Raw genomic sequence first — 20,460 nt, 5'->3', positions numbered from 1 at the left:
TTATATACGGACATTTTTCACCGCATTTGAATGATTGATATTCACTATATTGTTAATTGTTGCAACTTTCCTGGAGAAGACTAACAAGCTTYGTCAATTCATTACTACTACTTTTGTTTTCTGTTGTATGATCAATACCCCTTCTTGATACCCAAACATAGTTCCCTCAATTGTAGTTTAAAGGCAAGAATGACATAAATGTTAGGGAAATAAAAAATTATTAACCAATTTACAGGGGTAGTTGACCTGAATGAAGTAATTTTCTTTGTTAAGTGCAGATATGAACAATCAGATTCTTCTACGGTGTAGCTGGAAAGAAAGAAATGACTTTGCTTTTCATAGTGTGTGGGAAAGGGAAGGTGAGGGTATCATATCGCCAAGTTCTGATTTGAGAAAAATATTTTTCAGCATTACAAGATCTTAAAGTCCATGGAAACAGGCCAAATATGGATAGATCACAGAACTTAACTTCAGGACAACTGCCTTCATCCAGTGCTTTAAGAGTTCTTAATACTTTTGTGTGACTTCCATCTAGAGCCTAACCTAAATACTGTACACAGGATTTTRCACTTCAAGGAGATGTCTCTGGATTGAGAATTGGCCATACCCTTCCACATCTCTTCTGGACAGACAGGCACATGTTTTTTCAGATCTAGAATACTTTACTTTAGGCTGCAAGGGCAAGATAAAAACTACGGCTTTGAGGTAGAAGAATATGGTCTTCAGAAATACTATATGTTCCTGAAAGAACAGAGTGTTTCAACATCTGAGCTCCTCTTTTTGTGTGTCATCCCTAGGAGAAAGGGTTATGCTGTATGGCGTATATATTCCTAAAAATTAGGGTGAATATTCCCACATAGTAGGTAAACATGAGGACAGAGTAGGTTTAACGGAGGAGCAGAGTGAAATGCAGGAAGTGCTGGCGTGCATTAGGAAGTCTTCTCCTTTATTGTTGGTCCCAGACTCATTTTTGTTTAGCTGAGTGTGTGTTGCAGTTTAGTAAAGACACGTAGGAGAGTTATTATTCTCAATATGGGAGTTAAGCTTCTTTCTCTAARTTTTAAAAAAGTATTTCTCATTTATGAGGAATATGGATAGATAAACGTAAAAGTATTCCTTATTAATGGCTATTCCAGGGACTTGCTCTATTTTTTTTTTGTTAGAACCACAGTAGTATTATCATTTACAGACTGACATTGGTTTACATCGCAGTTTGGATGATCTTCTCCAGTTGTATAATCACAGGCCAGCACGCAAAGTCTGTGGGTGGTTTTAAGAGATTTTCTAGGCTTCTTTGTTTCAGGAGCTTGGTGTCCAAACATTATATGATTTGTTTATACTGATTTCATTATGAAAGAAAGAATAAGTCTGATCTCCTTCTTTCTTTATGGTAACTTGATAGTCTGACAGTTATCTCAAGCATGGTTTCAGTTAGGTCTTACTGTGCCTGAAAAATATCTCTACATAATATGTATAGTTATGAGTGTTAGKATTTTCTCCTCGACTGGTGGCAGCCTTATAAAGCTAGTTTTCCCTTGATGCTATGATTGTCTTGTTTATGTGACAGATAAAAGTATTAAATTCTTAGAGCTAARTAAGACTGGGCATAATGTTTTACTCTTTCTGCCATATAAATTATATTAGTATTTTCTCTTTTGTTGCAAATGTGCTGATTTTAAGCAACTTAATTTTGCTCTATCATGGCAGAGTAAAACTGCTTGTAGCCTGATCATGGAAATCCTCTGATAAGGTTTTCATAGATGAGCAGGCTTATTGGAATCATTTGCATAAGGACAGCTTGAATAATTTAAGACTGTTATTACTTATCTGAATAATAATCTTTTGTTAAGATACAACTGTATTTTAATTAAAAAGTGTTGCAGGCAGAAATATAAGTCAAAATAACGTCCCAAAGACTTTCATTCTTTGCTGTGGTTGGAGGAGCTGCTAGTAGTTTCTGTACTTTGTGCAGTAGCATAAACTTACTCAGGAAATGTGAGCTCGGACTCTGTTCCTTCCACAGCCTTAAGGTATTCATAATAACATCTCACAGGAGACTGTAAATGCAAGCAGAGCTATTTAGCTACCCTTACAGGTAGTCTGTGCCACAAGAAATGAAAATACTCAGGATCATAAAAGGAGGGCACAATAAGGAATATTATTGTACCTTACTGGTTAGAGCAGCCATTGAAAAGCAGAAGTACTGGATTATAGTTCCTGCTTTCATCCTGTATGAACTTTGTGTTGAAGTGGTAATTGGATAAAGAACAGAAATCATCTGGGGAACATGGGATGATCCTCAGGTCACAGCATGGTGAATCCTGTGACCATTAGCTACAGAGTCAAGCTCTTCCCCCTCCCCCCCCCCCTTTTTTTTACACAGCTTTTCATGACCCATCAATCTGGAATTATTTTTCAGCATAGTTGCTCAGTTTCAAGAGCTAACTCTTCCTTATCACTGAACCTAGAGGTTAGACTATAACTTAGGAGATGGGAAATGTGGTTTGTTTGCTTGCGGCTGAGAAATCTAAAATCTGTATCTCCTATCCTCTGGGCAAGTATTTTAACATCTGTGCCATTAAAAAAAGGATGAGTCTCACCTATACCTGCTTCTCTGATAAACAGTGGGCTGTGCTCAGGTCTGTAGTTAGGCCGGAGTAACCAGCTATCTTGAGGAGACAACAGTGTGTCTCTAGATCCCAGCAGGCCAGGATCCTGGATCCTCTGCATAAAACCCTGACCTCATACCACAGAGGAGCAAAAGTTCGCCTCTGGGTTTGGAGTTCTTCAGAGAAACCCAGCTCTCCTCTTTCTTACACTGAATAAAGAAACTGAGTATGTAACCTTTGATTCTGTTCCAGGGGTCTACTATTTAAAACCTTGAAATTACAGTGTCTAATTTGTAAGCACCTAAATTCTTTATTGAATATAACCCTGACAGGTTATTTTGTAACTAGTAAGATTTTGAATAATCTCTTTTTGACAGCTGTAGTTAATGGCTTTTAATAATAGGTGTTAGGATGAAATGATAAAATAGCCGTTAGCAGATCTTCCAGTCTAAAAGCCAGCTGTTCAGTAAGGTTGTTGGACATACATCTGTCTTTTTGACTGTAACTGTAAATGGAGGAAAAACAGGTCTGTAGTTGCAGAGCTCAGTTAATGACAGTCAAAGACTGTCTAATCTACATTGCTGAGCTACCAGGTGGCAGTTGCCAGTTCCTGAATTTAAGAAATCACAATTCCTGAGAAAAATCTGATACCTGCTATTGATGTCTCTGTTTAAGCACTTTCTGAGCTATACAGCACCCTATGTATGAGGCAGGCATGTAGGACAGCATTCACTGAGATGATGCTGGTCCGTCCAGCAACATCATGACTTTTTCTGTTATTCTACTTGTGTTGCCAAAGCAGCCAGGAGTAGAAGTTAATGACTGTAGGACAATCTGAGGATAGATTTGGCCCTTTCATTAAAAGTGGGAGCTCTTAACAGTAGAAAGTACAGAATAATTCAGTGAAAAGTACACCTGCCACTTCACAAAATGAGTAGGAAAACAACTGGTACTGATTTTAATGAAGAGTAATTCTTCACCTCAAGATAATGCTTGCTAAAAACATTGTTGAATTTTTGTGTAAAATAGCAGCATTGGAATGGATGGAAATTTTATCTATTTTTAGAGTTTTCTGCAATGCTGTCATTTAACTTAATTATTGCAGTAAATAGGCATATGAATAGGCATATTAGCTTTTCTCCACATTTGCTATCACCTTTAAGAAGTACTGGAATACCCTTGAAAGACAAGGTTGAGAGTGAAAAGAAGAAACAATGAACTCATGTTACTGCTTGTTTATTGTAAAAAAAACAGGCTAAAATATTTTACTTTAGGAAACATAGTATGATGTACAATAGAGATAAACTTTGGGGCATCTGGAAGGTATTCTCACACCTGAGATAGAAAGCTGAGCTCCAAGCTTAACTCTCAACCTCTTCACCCCTGTAATAAAGGGCAAGATGAGATATAGCTTGCGTAGTATCCACCAGATTTCACAATATCTTCCAGGTTTTTCAGATATTTTCAGGATCTTCAGATGCAAATGATAAGTTGGAATTCATAAATCTAATCTAAAGTTTAACAAAAATCTGTGGGAGAAGTCCTCTTTTTGAAGATTAACTTTTCCAGCGGCCTTTTTCCATCACACTAGTCACACACTACTCTCCCTAAAAAGCTGTTTCATTTTGCAATTCACCTCTAATTCCAGACTCTGAGAGCTGGAACTGCTGGATGCTACATGCTAGTAAGGAATGTATAGGAGCTTAACAGCAGGAGCAACAGACCCAGGTTAAAAATTCAGTGACCAGGAACAAACATGTCCTTTATTTCATCTTCCAGCTAAAATCCTGGATATAGTTTATTGGCTTTAAACTTTTCTCTTTTAATAGAAAAATCTAAGCTTAGTGTTTTGTCTTAATCACACTCACTTTAAGTAGCACATATATGGCACTATAAATTAAGCTAGCACAGAAGTATTCTTTGTTTAAAAGACTTGGAATTGTTTGACAGTTAACTATTAAATGGTATCTAAAATACCTGTAATTTACTCTAAAGAAGTATATACCTCTACTGAAAATGACAAAATCAAATTTATATCAAAAGTGATCAAAATATAGTACTTGATGATCTCAAAGTCAGGAGCTAAGTACCTGTTTGAAAAATACTGAGCTAAAGTGGTTCTCCAAGGTCACATAGCAGATTAGTGGCAGAGTCAGTCTTTCGAATGAAACAGATTTTTTATTCTACATAAAACAGCAAGTTTTCAAGTATTTTTAATCACTTTGAAATGATCTAGAGACCTCTTGAAATTTTTCTTAGAGAAAAAGAAGCGAGTATGAATGTGCCACCCCAGCACAGTCATTAGCCCAGTGGTTATGTAAGATACTTGTCTGTGATATTTTCACCAGAGAGTCTGTCCTAGAAAACCTTTTGTCAAAACTGACATATTCCCATGAAAATGTTTGTTTCTGGTTTTACTGATTTCCTGAATTTTGAAAGAATTTTGACCAGGTCTTCTCCTGAGCCCTAGTTCAGTGTCTTAACCAGCTGGTCATGTGTCCTCCACAACAAATACATACTAATCACCTCTTTGAGGAATAGCAAGATCTGCAGCATCTTCATAATACTTTCGATGTACTTTTTTTTTCCTCAAATTTTGGGCCTTGACATAAAAAAGCTGGAATGAAGGATATGGTGTTGTGCATACCCAAGTGAAGGCAGAGAGCCAACAAAATACTGTTGTAATTACAAGTGAACATTCTTGTATCATAAAACTGTAAAGAAAAAACTATAAATCAGAGCTGACTTGGTGGTCCCTGGCAGCAAAGTGCAAGAGATTTGAGCTCATTCCCTGAGCTAGCCAAGACTGAGATCCTTGCGGAGACAGCAGGCTCATTCCAAGGGAAGGGCATTCCTAGTGTCTCCTGAGTGATGTTCATGAAGCACTGGTTTTGGTGGGAGTCAGATCCAGCCCTGCAGGAGTGATAGTCTGAAAAGTGCTGGTCACAGTGGAAATTAAAGCAAGTTGAGATCTGGAGGAATTTTATCTTCAAGTACTCTCTGCATGCATTTAGGAGCTCACCACTTCCAGTGTTAGGCCTGCAATAGTGTCCAAATCCTGTRTTTGATCATTTATTGTGGTACTTGAGTATGTAAAATTAATCTTAATTCAGTACCTAGTCTCCTGTTTCCCTATACTCACTCAAGACAACAATCTATTCTAAGATCTTTCTTATGGGCTTTATAAAATTGGATTTAAGTAATGCTATGCAAAATGTCTTTACTAAAGTTCCTGTCACTAATAAACATGGACTCAGACTTCATCTTCAGTTACAAACAGGTCTTTCTTCTGTCCTGGAACATTTTTCCTTTCTTCTTTTTGTTGTCCTATATAGCTCTTTAAAAATCATTGATCTGTCTAGATATTTTAGCAGTTTCCAAAATAAATAAATAAGTAGCAGAAGGGCAGGAGAGAATTAAAGTTGTTATAATTGGGCAGTTTTTTAGAGACTTTCTTTAACACAAGCTGTGTGTGTAGGGGGGTATTTCCTGCCTCTGAAAGATGTGGTCTGAGCTAAGCCCACATTTCCAAACAGTTGGGGAGGGGCAAAAAAAAAGATATTCTTCTGTTGTTTAAAGTAAAAAATAAAAAAATTCTGAAAGTGTACAAGTGATTACAGCAAAATAAACCCAAAATTGACAGCTGCACAAACAGCACTTGCCCAGCAGTGGTAGTCTGTCACTATTAATGCCCAGTTTCCCATCATAGGAGTGAGAATTTATAATTAATAGCACATTTGAGGTCTCTTCTGTAATACCACAATTTAGTCCACTAACCTGACTCTGGAGGAGGTAAAGGAGACAGGGTAGAAATTCAGAGACTCACTTTGCTGAATACATTTTCTCGATAGTAGTGTGAGATCAAGACAGACAGCGTCTTCCAGAGTCAGACCCTCCACTGCTTTAAGAGCTGTAAGTTGTGAAAGGTGAGAGACTCTGTCTTTAAAAGTTGTGACTCCCTTCAACTCTGAAAAACTTCCCAAAAAGATGAAGAAAATCTGTACCACACAGGACGTGCTTAGCACGTTGAGGGATTGAGTTAGTAATCATCTCCCTGATAATTGTGGATACCTCATTGTAGGAGTCAGTTTTTATTTAAATTTTTTAATAGGAGTATACACATCTGTCTTTATACCCAGCAGCTTTTCTGGCCCACAAGAAGTCCTCTGTGAGTTTCCCCAACTGAGCTCAGTGGGATCTCTGTCAGCTGCAAGATTTATGTCATCTTTTTCAGTCCTGAGAACTATTCCTTAAGCTTTTCACATCTGGATTTAATTGGAAAGACATTAAAAGACATTAAGTGTGCTGGAAAAGCATATTTTAGAGAAGATCTTTATAGACACTTCCATTAAAGGAGCTGATGGTTATAGGTTAAAATGGGATGAGGACAAGCCATCAACAGTTAGCAAGGACGAATTTACATTACAAACTGCTTCATATGAGAAGTCCAGCCTGCAGCTCTGGGGCCTGACTCTGATCTCACTTAAATCAATTTCAATTAAGAGAAAAACACCAGCTAATGCAGTATAAAAATGGTGTGAGATCAGAATCAAAAACTTTTGTCTGACTGTTTTGGAAGCACTCAAATTTCTACAGTAAATTTCTCAAATTACGTGCAATATATACTAAATATATTTTGACTTTTAGCTGTCAGTCTAGATTTGATACTTTGTTGTGCATACATGCACACTGTAAAATGAGACTTGTAGAATTAAGAGGGCAATTGGCCATTAGTGCTTTCAGGGTGGAAGTATCCTTCTCACAGTGTCTCTATACAGGCCACAGGAGTAGAGTTACACAGAAGCAAGGACAAAATTCAGTTTAGTTAGTGAGCTTCATTAGAGACTTCGTTATTCAAGAATCTACAGCTCTAAGCTCCCCCATTGTTCAAGCTGTAGGGCCCTGCTTGAATAATCCCATGGGCGGTCCTTTGCATTAAGTGTAATCTATTGCTTTTGTTTTCAAATTGAAGTTTCTAGTCATGTTTAGTCTGACACACACTTAAAATCTAAGGTAATGGTCTTGGCATGAGAGAACAAACTTTTTTTTTGCTTTAAAATTACTAAAAACAAGAAATGTGGTATTTAGGAAATTGCTCCCATTTCTGAAGTGAAGAGTACAGTCTTTGGCTACAGCAACTTTTCAAACTTTTAAGTAAAGAATAAAAAAAATATTTGTAAAACATTGTAAAAATAAGGCTCCTTAGAACATTTCAGCAAAGGAAATGAATTTGTTAGAGGTTCTCACCAGCCCTCTTCACTTAAAAGTGGTTCTTTTTCTTCAATAGCTCCTGAAAAGTGCTTAACAGTAATGGGAAGATTGTAATTTGCTGGGTGGTAGCAACAGGAATGAGGCATTTGAATTAAAATCAGGGCTGCAGTGTGGACTGTTGTTTTGTTTTCTATCATTAAATACTATTTCCTGTTCAGAATCTCCCATCATCTATCTCAGGCTATGATGAAGCTAGTAAAATTGTATTCTTTGAAGCTGAGTCTTACTTTTGTTGCTTAACCTTGGGCCAGTCATCTGTGTGCTTGTGCACTCTCTTCGCTATGGATTCATCCTCTTTAAAAACAGGAATGATAAAACTGCCTCTGCTCACTGGTACCATTTTGTCCCATGAAGAAAAAGATACTTGCAAGTAGAAAACCAAAGCAGTGAGTGTGTTTTACGGGTTCAGTTTATTTTACACGGAAGAGTAAGCATGTTGAAGTAAGCACTGAGTTGTATTTGATGGCTTGAACTTTGTTGCAGACGAGTTTTGGTGTGGATCTTCTCTGAGGATTCTGAAAAACATTTTAAAATGTTTTCCCCACTCTATGTTGGCAGTTGCCCCCCAAAAAAGCTCTTAAGTCGTGAGCAAATGCTTGTATCTTGTCTTATTACAACTCAATTTAGAGCTAGTTCTATTGTTAGAACAGTTCTGGCCACATCTACACTAYTGCTGGGTCAGGGCCCATTCCCTGACCTGGAGGATAATGGCATGGTCTTTGCTTCATTTATGTACTGCTAGCATGTAGTGAAAGCTATGGCAGTGATGTTAAAAATCAACAGTATGTGGAGGCCAGACTAATGAAAAGGATTGGCTGTTGCAGCTTATTTTAGAAGTCATCACCAAATCTTACACAGCTTTAGTCCACCTATCAAAAATCAGGAGATCAAAATCTCCTGCAATACATGCAGGCTTAATGATAGTCAACATGCAAATGTATAGCAGTGAAGAACTTGATTTGTCAAAATGCCTATAAATAAGTAATTAACTAAACCAAAATGTTCTGAGAACACAGCTGACAAGGATATTTTCCAGCCATCAGTGATGAAAGAGGCAGTGATTCATGGCCTTTCTTCCCTGCTGGTGCAGGATTTTGCCTGAGGATACATGTTCTGGCTGTGTTCAGTTTTAGTTTTAAAGTCACATTTCTTAAAATTTCCTGCAATCTGCAGCTTCATATCCATGCTTGAGTGCTGTCCAGGTTGTATGATTTAAAGCTCTACCAACCTATCTATTAGCCATCTAAATGCCATCATTTAGAGTATCCAGTTAATGAAAGCTTCTATATTACTTAGACAGCTACATCCTTCTGAAAGTTAGTATTTGAATAGCTTTTGACTGGGGATACAAAATTAGAAGACAGATTAAACTGGGCTGAGATGGACTTACTTTTTCCAGGGAAAGACTGGTGTTTATCAACATAGTAAAAGCATCTAGAGAAACAAGCTAGAACACAGACAAGCTCCCTGAAATGTTTCATGAAGTGTTTGATGTTTGTAAATTGTTTCTACTGCCTCACTGTTAGTGAAAATTGGCTGCATGTAGTGTAAATGCTTAGAAATTTTATTTTAAATTTTTTTCTACATGTTATTAAGTAAGATATAGTGATGCATTAGTCTTTCTGTCTTTGCTCTTTCCATTTTAAACAATTGAAGACAAAATACGAAGTTTTGAATTTAGAAAGAAATGGAGGCTGAGTAGCAATATACGTGTGGCACAAGGTTTTAGAAGGTAGTATTTTCCAAAACACCAAAGTTACATGCAACCTTTTTAAAAGTTAGCAYGTTGGTAGCTTTTAAAAATAGTGCTTCTCATAGCTGAGAATATGTGAAGAGGGAGGAGTTTGAGAAGAAACTGATTTAAGAACTTTTTCTGAGTCTCTTAAACCTTTTAGCTATCCTGTTCTCTTATTCCTATGTACAAGTGAGAATGAAACCTAAACTTGGCAAACAGATTACCCTCTTCGTGCTGGATTAATCTCTTATATTAGTATTAAGCTTGGCCTTCGTTATTATTGCTCAGATACTCCTCATACAAAAGCATCCCTGTTAAAACTTATTTTAAAAATCATGTGCTTTTTTTTTTCCTCCTTATGGCCAYAAACTCTTCAATCATGATAAAAGCGATAGAACTGTCTCACCTCAAAAGATAATTCAGCTGTTCTTAGGCTTTGAGATAATGCCTCACCATTCATTACTTTTGGAATTACTGCATAGTCACAAGAATGAATGTCAGGTTTCTAGTGTGGTTGTTCATACGCTAAAATAAGCCAGTTCAGAATTGATTTTCTCTACTGGTGACTCAACTGATCCTGTTACCTAAATAGCTTGTTCAAGGAGAAAATCTACAGAAATGAAATTCCTTGTTGAATAGAGTCACTCCATCTACCTTTCGGAATATTAAGATGTGTGGAGGAATTCAAACCATGAATATGTGCGTCCAATAAAACAACATGAAAAGGTGACATGTGTGCTGCTGTTGATAAAAACTCTGCTTTATATATTGGAAAAATTGATCAAGAACAGTTAATCCTTACTTCAGGATTATCCCAGAAAGCTGGCAAGCTCAGGCTTTACTTGGATTATGTGTCATGTAAATGCTGGCTGCATCAGTTGCCTGGGGGTAGCATTAAWCTGTAGGTGGGACTTTTTCAGAAGTGTTCTAAGCTACATCCATGAATCACTGTTCTTGGTTCAAAGATACTGGACTCCTATCCCCCAACCCCCTTTTCTTGACAGGTGCAATCATTAGCCTTAATTCTAGTGCCTGTCAGGTGACTATTCCCTTATGCAGAGATTAATCAGTTYGGAAAATACTGTTTGCATGTAAACTACATGAGTTAATCAGATTATAACCCCGTGTTTTTTATGCATAGCATAAACTGTGTGAAGAAAAGGCTTAAAGTCATTTAATTAAGGTTTGCATTGTGCAGTGTGAAAAGCCTTTCTGAAATTTAATTTTTAAACAGATGTTAACATTAGTTCACATGAAATCTAATCAACTAGGGAGAACGGTGCATTGTGAGGAAAGTGGCAAAAACTTTTAGCAAAAATTACTGCTTGCGATATAGTAAATTCAGTTATAACAGAGGCTGTGGCAAAAAGGGATTTGTTCACAATACCCATCACCTAGTTTCTGTTTAGTTTATATGTTGCCTGCCTGGTAAAGCCAGGAGGATTAAATAGATATGCGAGGGAGTCAAATCTTAGCTATTTTGTGTGTAGGTATGTAAGTCCACACAAGCAAATGTATCTTCCCTTTGTGCATTTGTGCGTGCCTGCAATTTTGGGTGTGGACAAGTTAAGGCCAGGTGGAGACTTGGTCAAAAATTTCTTCATCAAGTGAAAGCAAAAACAATCAAAAAGAACAGTAATTTTAATACATACAAATTTAACTAGTTGCTTAGCTTTGGGACAGTAAGTCCTCAAGCTCACCTCTACAGCTGTGATATTGTTGGGGTTTTTTCAATAGCCTTTAAATGTGAAATTTAAATCCACATATTAAAAAGTCGTGAAGTGCATCTCATTACTGATGCAGACAGCTCTGCCTCAGTGTTATTGCACAGAGGTCTCAACTGTCTGGGAAAGGTGGAGAGCCTCTGCTTTGRGACGTTTCTTTTCTCTTAGCTTAGAGAACAGATGAACACTGGTGGTTTTGTAAATCCCCTTGCTAGTCCCATTGCTGTGTGTAGAAATATCTGAGTCTCTAGTTTTGTTTGTGCATTAACTATGCTGTTGTATAGGCTTGTAAGTGAAATCAGGAACTAGATCTAGATTTGTCTGTCATTTTGACTTGGCATGCATATATTTTGTCAAGCCTAAACTCAGGCACAGCCTGAGCCTGGATCACATATATGGCATGTGCCTACAGGCAGGATGGTCACAGTGARCCATTTGACTGCAAACTCAACCTTGAACTTGCAGCCAGCTGCTCAGACAGTAAGTTCCTTACCTCCACAGCCTGTTAGTACAGTTTTGCTCCGAAGCTATTTCTGAACATATTTTTATGTCTTCAGAAAACACTGATTATGGCCAAACTGAACATATATATATATATATATATTTTATGTACTTAAGAAACTGAAGTCTGGAGACATCTCACCAGTGAATTAATGATGTCAAGCAGCGTATTTATTAGAACTGTCTCAGACCTCCTTAGTAAAGTCAACTGGAAGGGCCACAGAGAACAACAAAGTTTTATTATTTTCAGTTTCATGGAGTAATCTAAAATGGAATATAGATTTAAGAGGAAAAGCACAAACCACATACTGTGCTAAAACAAATGTGAAACCTTTATCATGAGGGTGTGAGCTTAAATGTGCATGGGCTAGTGTAGTGCCTGTCTGCTGTTCTTGCTAAAAGAATGATCTAATGTTAGTAGACTGCCATTACAAGATGCTTAATCCCCAGGGTGGGAAACAGGAAGAATATTCACAAGTTTCAATGCTATTTACTAATTACTAATTGACTTGAGGAAAGCTAAAAAAAATGACTGGAAACATCCATCCCCATCCTGATACACACACATACTAATAATGGAAATGGCAGCCAAGACAAACAACTAACAGCGCGGTGCATCCTGTTGGCATCGTATTTTTGGCACTGCTGTAGCTACATAGAAAACAAGTGATACAAGAAATGTGTAAGGACATCTGTTCTGTAACCTATGGGGCTTCACTCACAAAACAGTTGTAAAATCTTCTGGGGGAGAGAAATATTTCTCTATATCTGTGCAGATGCTCTATTGTAAGAAAAATATCAATGGAAGGAAGTGTTGAGCCTTTAAAAGAGGAAATTGTTCACCAAATTCACTGTCAAATGTTCCATTCTTTTCTTTCCTTTTCATTTAACCTAAGTTATCTGCCATTCACAAGTTATATTTAAGCCAAGTGGTGTAAATCTTTGGGGACCAATAGAATTGAATCATGGATTAAATTAGCCTAGTGTCTCCTTGTAACTCTTTTTCACTGCCCTTCTCTAGTACTTAGGCTCTGTGTCACTCTCCTGGCTATTCAGGTCACAGTCTCTTAGCTACCAGCTTCCTTCCTAAATCTAGGATCTTCATGTCTGTTTAGGGGCATTAAGGGGTGAGGAAAAGCATTAAGGACACCTATTAAGGTCCAAAGTATTGTTTACTTATGAGCTCCTTTCCACTTTACTGTTCCTTCCAAACATAAGCAAGCTATGGGGGAATYGGGAGAAAGAAAAACAGGAGCTTTTAAGATAACATAAGCCCCCCCCTCTACCTTTCATCTCTGGCCCTTCAGTCACGTCCAGTTAAGCAACATTTTAAAATGAAAAAGAACTTTCCCAAAATTCAGATGTTGTTGTAAAAAGTCAGGAAGTAAGATGTTAGGCTTCTCTCACAGACATCTYATGGGGAGAGAGACAGGTTTCTGTACAAATGAAATCATATCAAACATAAATCTGAAACACATTAGGAAACTGGAAGATAAAGAGGTGTAGGATTTTGGGAGGACTTGTGGAAGGAAAGTTTACTTCTGCAAGCTGAGAGAGGGAGTATTGGACGGGAGAGAATTAAGGAGCARGAAAAAGTAACAGCCTAGGTGTGGGGAGATTTGTGGAGTAGTAGAGATGGGTTCCTCTGCTGTCAAGTAAGTTGGAGCTTTGGGGTGGATAGTAAGAAGTGGAAGACCAGGGACTCTGGAGTGGCTTGGGAGGATATGGGATTGAGGAGTCTGCAGTGAGAAGCTTGAGTTCGTGAAATGACTGTAAACTTGCAGAGCAGCAAAAGTGAGAAGCCAGGCAAGGAGGGATGATATAAAAGGTGGCTCTTCAACRGTGCTCACACAAACAACCTTACACCTCTAATTGGAAGATCAGGCACAGGACTGCTTTCCTGCCACTCCTCTTCTGATACTTCTTTTCAGAAAAATGGTAATTCTGAACTCTTATATTTTCTATTATGCTCGCGTTTGGGGAGGGTATAGTTCGAAGAGGGTGAGATGGCGAACTGAGAGGAGTGAGACAGCACTGTATAACAAGCATTAGGATTTGAAAGTTGTGATGGCATTAAACAGTACTTGTCATTACACTCATTATTATTACACACCTTCRTTTTATGTATTTCCTCTACATGTTCCATATTTGCATCCTTGACATCAGTATGGTAATGATCCATGCTTACAGGCAAGAGAATTCATTTYTATATTGCAGTACTTCTTCCACTGCTGTTAGAAGAGCTGTTGCGAGCTGTTTCTGTTGAAATACTGGCTAATATTCCTCTAGGAAGTTCCAAAGCAGTTTTCCTGGAGAGCAAGCTTGGAAGCTGCTCTGCAATTTGTGGTGTGCCTTGCAAAAGCCAGTTCTATGAGTAAACCAGTAGTAAGTAACAAATGTACTTATATTCAGAGCAAGTCTATAAAGGAATTAAGAAATTTGGGTTGGTTCAATTSCTCTGTTGATGGTTTGGGGATTTTAGTGACCACTGATCAAGATCAGACTGTTTTGCACAGCATATGATCAACCTGTGATCTAATTTTGACTGAAGCATTACTTGGCACTTCTTATTACCTACTATGATCAAGGCCTCATTGTGCTAGCCACTGTACAGACAAATAACTTGAACAAATAGTTCTGCAAAAAGTTTACAATTCACACATCAGAGCAGGAAGCTGGAAGTGGATACAGAAAGAACAAACAAGGTGGGTTCAAAAAATAGATGAAGTAGCAATAAAACTGTGTAGCAAGAGCAGATGTCTCAGCTTCCTTTTCTCCTCACAGTGCTATCTGCTAATAGTTTGTAGACTACCTTACATTAAAAGAAATAAATGAGGTGGTGATCATTTTACTAACATTCATTAGGAAAAACAGAAGAGGGGAGAATATAAGCAGACAATGCCTGTGTTGTTGTCAGAGACAAAGCTGAAAGTTAAGAGAAAATTAGTGGGATATATCCTTAAATATAACAAACAAGATCCAGAACACCTATTTTAGGCAGTCGACCTAGGCTTTAAGTTGCTTAAAACTTTGATGCCTCACTTCAATAGGATGTGAGTGTCTCAAGTGGTCTGAAAATAAAYCATCCAGGAATAATGGATATGGCATTGCTGCTGCTCATACCTACCCCTGCTTGGCTCTCTGCCTTTAGGCTGCTCATTAAGACAGCCTGAAAAATACATATATATGTATGTGTACATATATATATACACATATACATATACACTCATACATACTTTAATTTGGCAGGTATTTTTTAAGCTAGATCAATTCTCTGACCTGTTCCCCAGCTTGATCTGACAAACAGATGTGTTGGCTCAGCTAAGGGAGCAGGCTACTGTATGTTTCTAGCTAGATTTAATTTTGCCAGTTGATGTTGAACCACTCCGTAGCCAAGCATGGGACCAGGTGAAAGCCAGCAAGATAGCTTGGCTCTCTATYTTAAAGATTATAACTTTTTGGTGGTTTTTTGTGGAGTTTTTTTTTTTTTTTTTGGGGGGGGGGGGGGAGAAGGGATTCTTGCTGTTTCTTGATTCTTCCCTGCCACTTGAATTATTTGGTTCTGATTGATGCTCATCCATGATGAGTAAAACAGAGAAACAGACCTGTGTAAGGGAGCCCAGATCTCACTCCTTCCTCACTTGCTGAACAGGTTTTATATTGTAACAAAAAGGAGCCCAAGGAGAGGAAGAGAAGAGAGAAATTAGGATGAAGAAAAGTGTGTTATTACTGGAATAAGCAGATGAGTTAAAAGRAGAGTAAGATGAAAAACTTTGTTGCCACTGGGAGAAATTTGAACAAACCTAGTAATTTTTGCTGTCAGACAAGATCCAGAACGGAAAGGCAGATGGTGATCAGAGCTTGCAGGAGTTGAGAATACACATCTGAAGTTACAAGGGACACTATGAGGTGTGAGAAAAAGAAAGAAAATGAGGTGGTCCTTTAAAAAAATGTAAATATATCAAAATGTCAGGAAAAAAGGAAAAAGGTGGAAAGGGTTTGGGGAACCTAGTGGGTGCTAGAAATGATAGATCCTGGAACTGGAGTTGTTACTGAGCGAAGCTAAGGCTCAGCACTTCTGGGACAAACCATACAGGAAACAAGAAAGATGTGAACAGCAGGAATTTTGAGATGAAGGGAAAAAKTATATCAATGGGTGGCAAGAAGGAACAAGTACAGAGCAGTACAAGTACAAGTACAGTATCAGATACAGATACAGGAGGCCCAGAAAACACGGGAAAAGGAAAGGGGACAGGTTAAGTAGCAGTGATAGTCTGAGGTTTAGCAAGCCTTTTAAGGAAATGCTTAGCTTTACATTTGTTTTCTAAGGTGAAAGCTCACAGACTAGGAAGAGTCCAGCTTTGTCGATTAAGGACAGGAGTGCCTTCAGAAGCTTTAGAAACCGGTCATTGTTATAGACAAATCTGGGATACAGGGCCTTTTGGTCGAGGGCAGCCTGGCAATTCTTTTGCTGTTAATCATTTTGCCAAAATACACTTTGTCTAATAATATTTAAGTTGTATAAACATACCTTTCAAGAAAAGGAGCWGTTGAGAGAATCCAGACAAAGCATTACTGTGAAAGCAGATCTAGTACTTCACTGCAATGGCAGCTCCTGTTACGGACAGTGTCCCTGTTGCCCAAGAAGAATGGGAAATGGAGATAGAAACATAGAGTCTGTCAAGTAAAAAGAGAGCAACTCCCGCATTTCTAAAAGCAGCTTGTTGGCTTGACCATGGAAAGTAATGCTATAAGAYCTATAGTCAGTTCCAGTATATGTGATGTTACTTTCTATGATAATGTCAGTGAAAAGTTACCTTTSTTTTGCTGTGATTAGTGCTGAGTGCAACTTAGGTGGGAGCAATTAAATTGAAAAATCTGTTTTTCAGTTTCACTTTGCATTTTACCTCTGAGATGGAACTGGCCTCTACTTTTTTACTGTGCTGGGTGTGTTTTTGAAGGGAGGCACATGGTATTTGAGAGTTTTGTAATCAACCTTTGCTAAATTAATTATGAAAAATCATTTGTCTGCTGCCAAAGCAGTTAGGGGAGAGAAACACAATTTGCTTTACAGAACTGAAGCAGGACTTGTGAAGGAGAGAGAGAAGCTGGTCAATAAAGAATGCAATTATGCAGAAAAATCGAAGCTGTRAAATTGATCATCCTTCTGCTGTTGATGCTTTATAATCATGCTGTATTGGCTCACCCTATTTAGCACACTTGAAGGAGTCACCTGTAAGATGTTGGTCTGTAAGATATGGGTTTGTACTGTCCTGCTGACTCTCTTCCTGCTCCACACAACTTTTGTGATCACCCAGAAGACAAGAATAGGAGCCACAGGAGCTCCGGGAAGCAATAGGCTCTAGGAAAGCATGTGAGGAGGCCGGAGAGACTTTACAGGCCAGAGAAGCAAGAATCCTAAAAGAATATCTTGTTCTTCACCTGGGTAATGCAGCTTTCATTAACACAAATGGCACTCACTCACGTGCCCAGGTAGCTAAGGATATCCTCAAACGTGTACACAAACGCAGCTGTTTATCATGGCACTGTTCACATGCACCTTCTTTATTAGCCCTGTAGTCGAAATGGCCTCAAAATACAGTAAATGATCTAAAAGTAAAATACCCGCCTTCCTTCACTTGGTGTTAATATTGTTATGTTAGTGGGTTTTTTTGACRGCTCATTTTTTCTTTAGGCAGCGTTAAGTGCCTTGAAACAGTTTTCAGAACAAGGACTGGATCCAGTGGAAGGGGCTATGAAAGTTGAAAATGGATCACTTGAAAAGTAAGTACCTTTTAAATCCTCTGCATTTTAATGCCTGTGTGGCATGGCAGATAAGAAATGTTAATTAAGAGCTTAGTTGCCATTTTAAACCTGTGCAAAAAAATTTCCTTCGGAATTTACATAAAATTTTTCACAATTTGAGAGCATAAAGAGGATTTCAGGTTTAGCTTTATTGGTAATATTTAGTAATGAACTATCAGGCAGTCATCCTCCTATGGAAATTCTAAAGGAAAGGATTTTCTCTTTATTTTATGGATTCTGTGTAAGTAGCATAACATGATTTTGTCAAATGTGTTACAGCACATGATATCGCCTGTAAATTGGGTAGCTATCTGCCAGTAAGTCCTTATGTCTTTAAGATGAATTTTACCCTAGAGAATTTAAAAGTAAGATATAATTTCTRTCAGATCTTAAAAACCCATATCTGRAATATTAGTTTTAAGTAGCAGACAATAGATCCAGGTTTCACACTGGAYTGTCAATTATTTAAAAAAGCAGGATTGTCTGTAGAATCCAGTATAGATTTTTTTTCCCAGTTGTTAGTCTGCTTAAGTAAAAAGGTAGCCTTCTCTTACTAAGTAAATTAGCAAGTAATAGAGTAAGAGTAAGAGGAAAAAGACTGTAARTGGCATTCGGAATTTTCGATAGATATATTGTGGGTTTTTTTTATAAACTAATTTAATCAGAAACATTTTTCCATGTGATCTCATCAGCATAGTATTTGAACATAAATATTGTTATTTCACTTTAAAATGTTACCTTCCGTAGTGACCTTTGAATCTCCTGTGCCATCTGCTAATAAACATGTCTTAAAGATGTGCAACCCTGGACCTTACCATTCTTGCTAATGTATTAATCTTTCAGACAAGTCAAGCATCTGGGAGAGAAAGCAGACAATAAACAGACTAACTCAGGCACCATTGCTCAGGACTGCAAGGATTCAAAGGCTGTCGTCTAGGAGCTTCCCAGCGCCCACGGCTGCCACTGCATCCTTATAAACCTGTCAACACGCAATAGGGTGTATGTGTACAAGGAAATGAATGACTAATACCATTATTTGAGTCTTATGTGAAGACAACACTATTCTAACACAAGAGATAGTATACATGGTACTGTTTATTCAACTGTGGAAAAAAATAGATTGAACATTTCCCTTAGAGCTTGAGATCAGAGCATAACTCGATAGCCCAGAGGCAGGAGAAATCTGATCACGTTACTGGAGGTTAAAATGACAACTAATTAACAAAAAGAGTTAGATAAAAAAGGGAAATTTTAAAATTGATTAATATTGAGGAAAACAAGTCAGCATTGGTTCAGTTATACAATTTTTTCGTAGTGTAGTTTAAGTTCAGCTTACTGTTTTTTAAATAATGCTTGAATATTTTAAAAATAACCAATGACAGTGCTGTGAGAATTGTAGTTGTTGTCTTCATATATAGTCATACAGCTTATCTTTTTATGCAGACATTATGCATTCTCCATTCTATATGAATATGTATGACTTTAAGATGCACTACTCAGAGTTGTATGCAAACAGAAGTTTAAATCATGACAAGTATTTGCTTAACATGAACAGATGTTAGTTATGATCAGTCTCAATATACTCCAGGAAAAGCAGATATGGTATTTGMTTTTCCTTGCCATATTCAATTAAAGAGGCGTCTTGCCTCCAAGCAACATTTCCCCCTTCAATTCTGCTCTCTGTTGTGTGAAGCACATCTACACCCCATTCTGTGTGTTGTATCAAGCCACCATCAACTGAGTGTTTTTAATCTCTGCATTCTGACCAACAGCAAAAGGTAGGATTGCAATGTTATCTATCCAGGGAAGGAAAACTGTTGATGTAAAGATCGGTCTGTTGTAAAGRGAGAAGCAGCAGAGATAAGACCTGCGGCTGCGCTCTGTACCAGCATATTTCATTCAAGTGTGTGGCCAAATGCAGTAAAACCACATCAGTTCATGTGTACGATGACAGTGTCGTCTCTTTCTTTACCATTCACACATAGACAACACAGAGAATGAATTGAAAAAAGCAATCACAAACAAAAGATTGGCCAAAGCACCAAAACCAAGGTTCAGCTTACCTTTCTCTATGCCTCCACCTTCTACAAACTTACTATGTTAAGGCAGTCATACTGGCATTTACGTTATTTATTTGTCTGAAATATGACTATTTTCTAAGTCTTATGCAATAAACACGTAAGCCAATTACCAACTGCGTAGCAGTCACAACAACATTGCACAAGATTTTAGAAGCGTGTAAACCAGAGATCACAACCCAGGTGACTCACTCAGGAAAACAGACAAAGAGCAGCATAAGGAAATGGTGCAAGGTACAGTGGAATTGATTCACCTCTATGAAARACTTTCAGGGTAACATCTATCATGCTTTTACAGGGTGAGTGGTTGCTAAAAATTCTAAGTCCTTTTTCTCAGGGGTATGATTCACTTTCCTCCCAACAGATTAAGAGCTTTTGTGCTCAGAGTTTGCAGTTTATCAAGGGTCTGATTCTGCGTAAAACTGTCTGGAACAAGCTGAGCCTTTCAATTCCCGCAGAACTGGGAGACTGCCAGAGGCATTTTGCACCTGGCAGGCTCAAGTTCTTAAGGTAGCAGCATACAAAAATACCTACATCTTCCACAGTGCCTTTCTGAGGGATACATTACCTGTCTGACTGGCTACCAAAGCAGAAATTCTGCTGCTCCTACACGTTAGCAGCCAGCTGAGGTAGTCTGGAAGCAGGCTCAGTCTACGCTCAAGCAGTACCTTCTAGCAGGCGGTGTACAAAAGGCATTGCCATCCTCTCCCATGGAGAAATGGAACAAAACAACGAGA

The 20,460-nt window shown here is 38.0% G+C and overlaps 1 protein-coding gene across 3 annotated transcripts in view; it reads left to right on the top strand.

Annotated features, from left to right (window-relative positions):
* STAU2 (staufen double-stranded RNA binding protein 2) overlaps nucleotides 1-19,590 on the top strand; it is a 170,811-nt gene extending 151,221 nt beyond the window's left edge. For all 3 annotated transcript variants that reach the window (XM_085325179.1, XM_085325161.1, XM_085325171.1), the window contains 2 exons: nucleotides 17,536-17,624; nucleotides 18,489-19,590. In XM_085325179.1, the coding sequence (XP_085181305.1) occupies nucleotides 17,536-17,624; nucleotides 18,489-18,582 (183 nt within the window). In that variant the 3' untranslated portion in view covers nucleotides 18,583-19,590. The remainder of the gene's footprint in view (nucleotides 1-17,535; nucleotides 17,625-18,488) is intronic.
* The last annotated feature ends 870 nt before the right edge of the window (nucleotides 19,591-20,460 follow it).

Source organism: Rhea americana, unplaced genomic scaffold (genome assembly GCF_003343005.1).
Source record: "Rhea americana isolate MKP2758 unplaced genomic scaffold, rheAme1 scaffold_121, whole genome shotgun sequence".
NCBI classification, from domain to species: Eukaryota; Metazoa; Chordata; class Aves; order Rheiformes; family Rheidae; genus Rhea; species Rhea americana.
The sequence above is the reverse complement of the archived record's forward strand: the minus strand, read 5'-3'. Positions and strand labels throughout refer to the sequence as shown.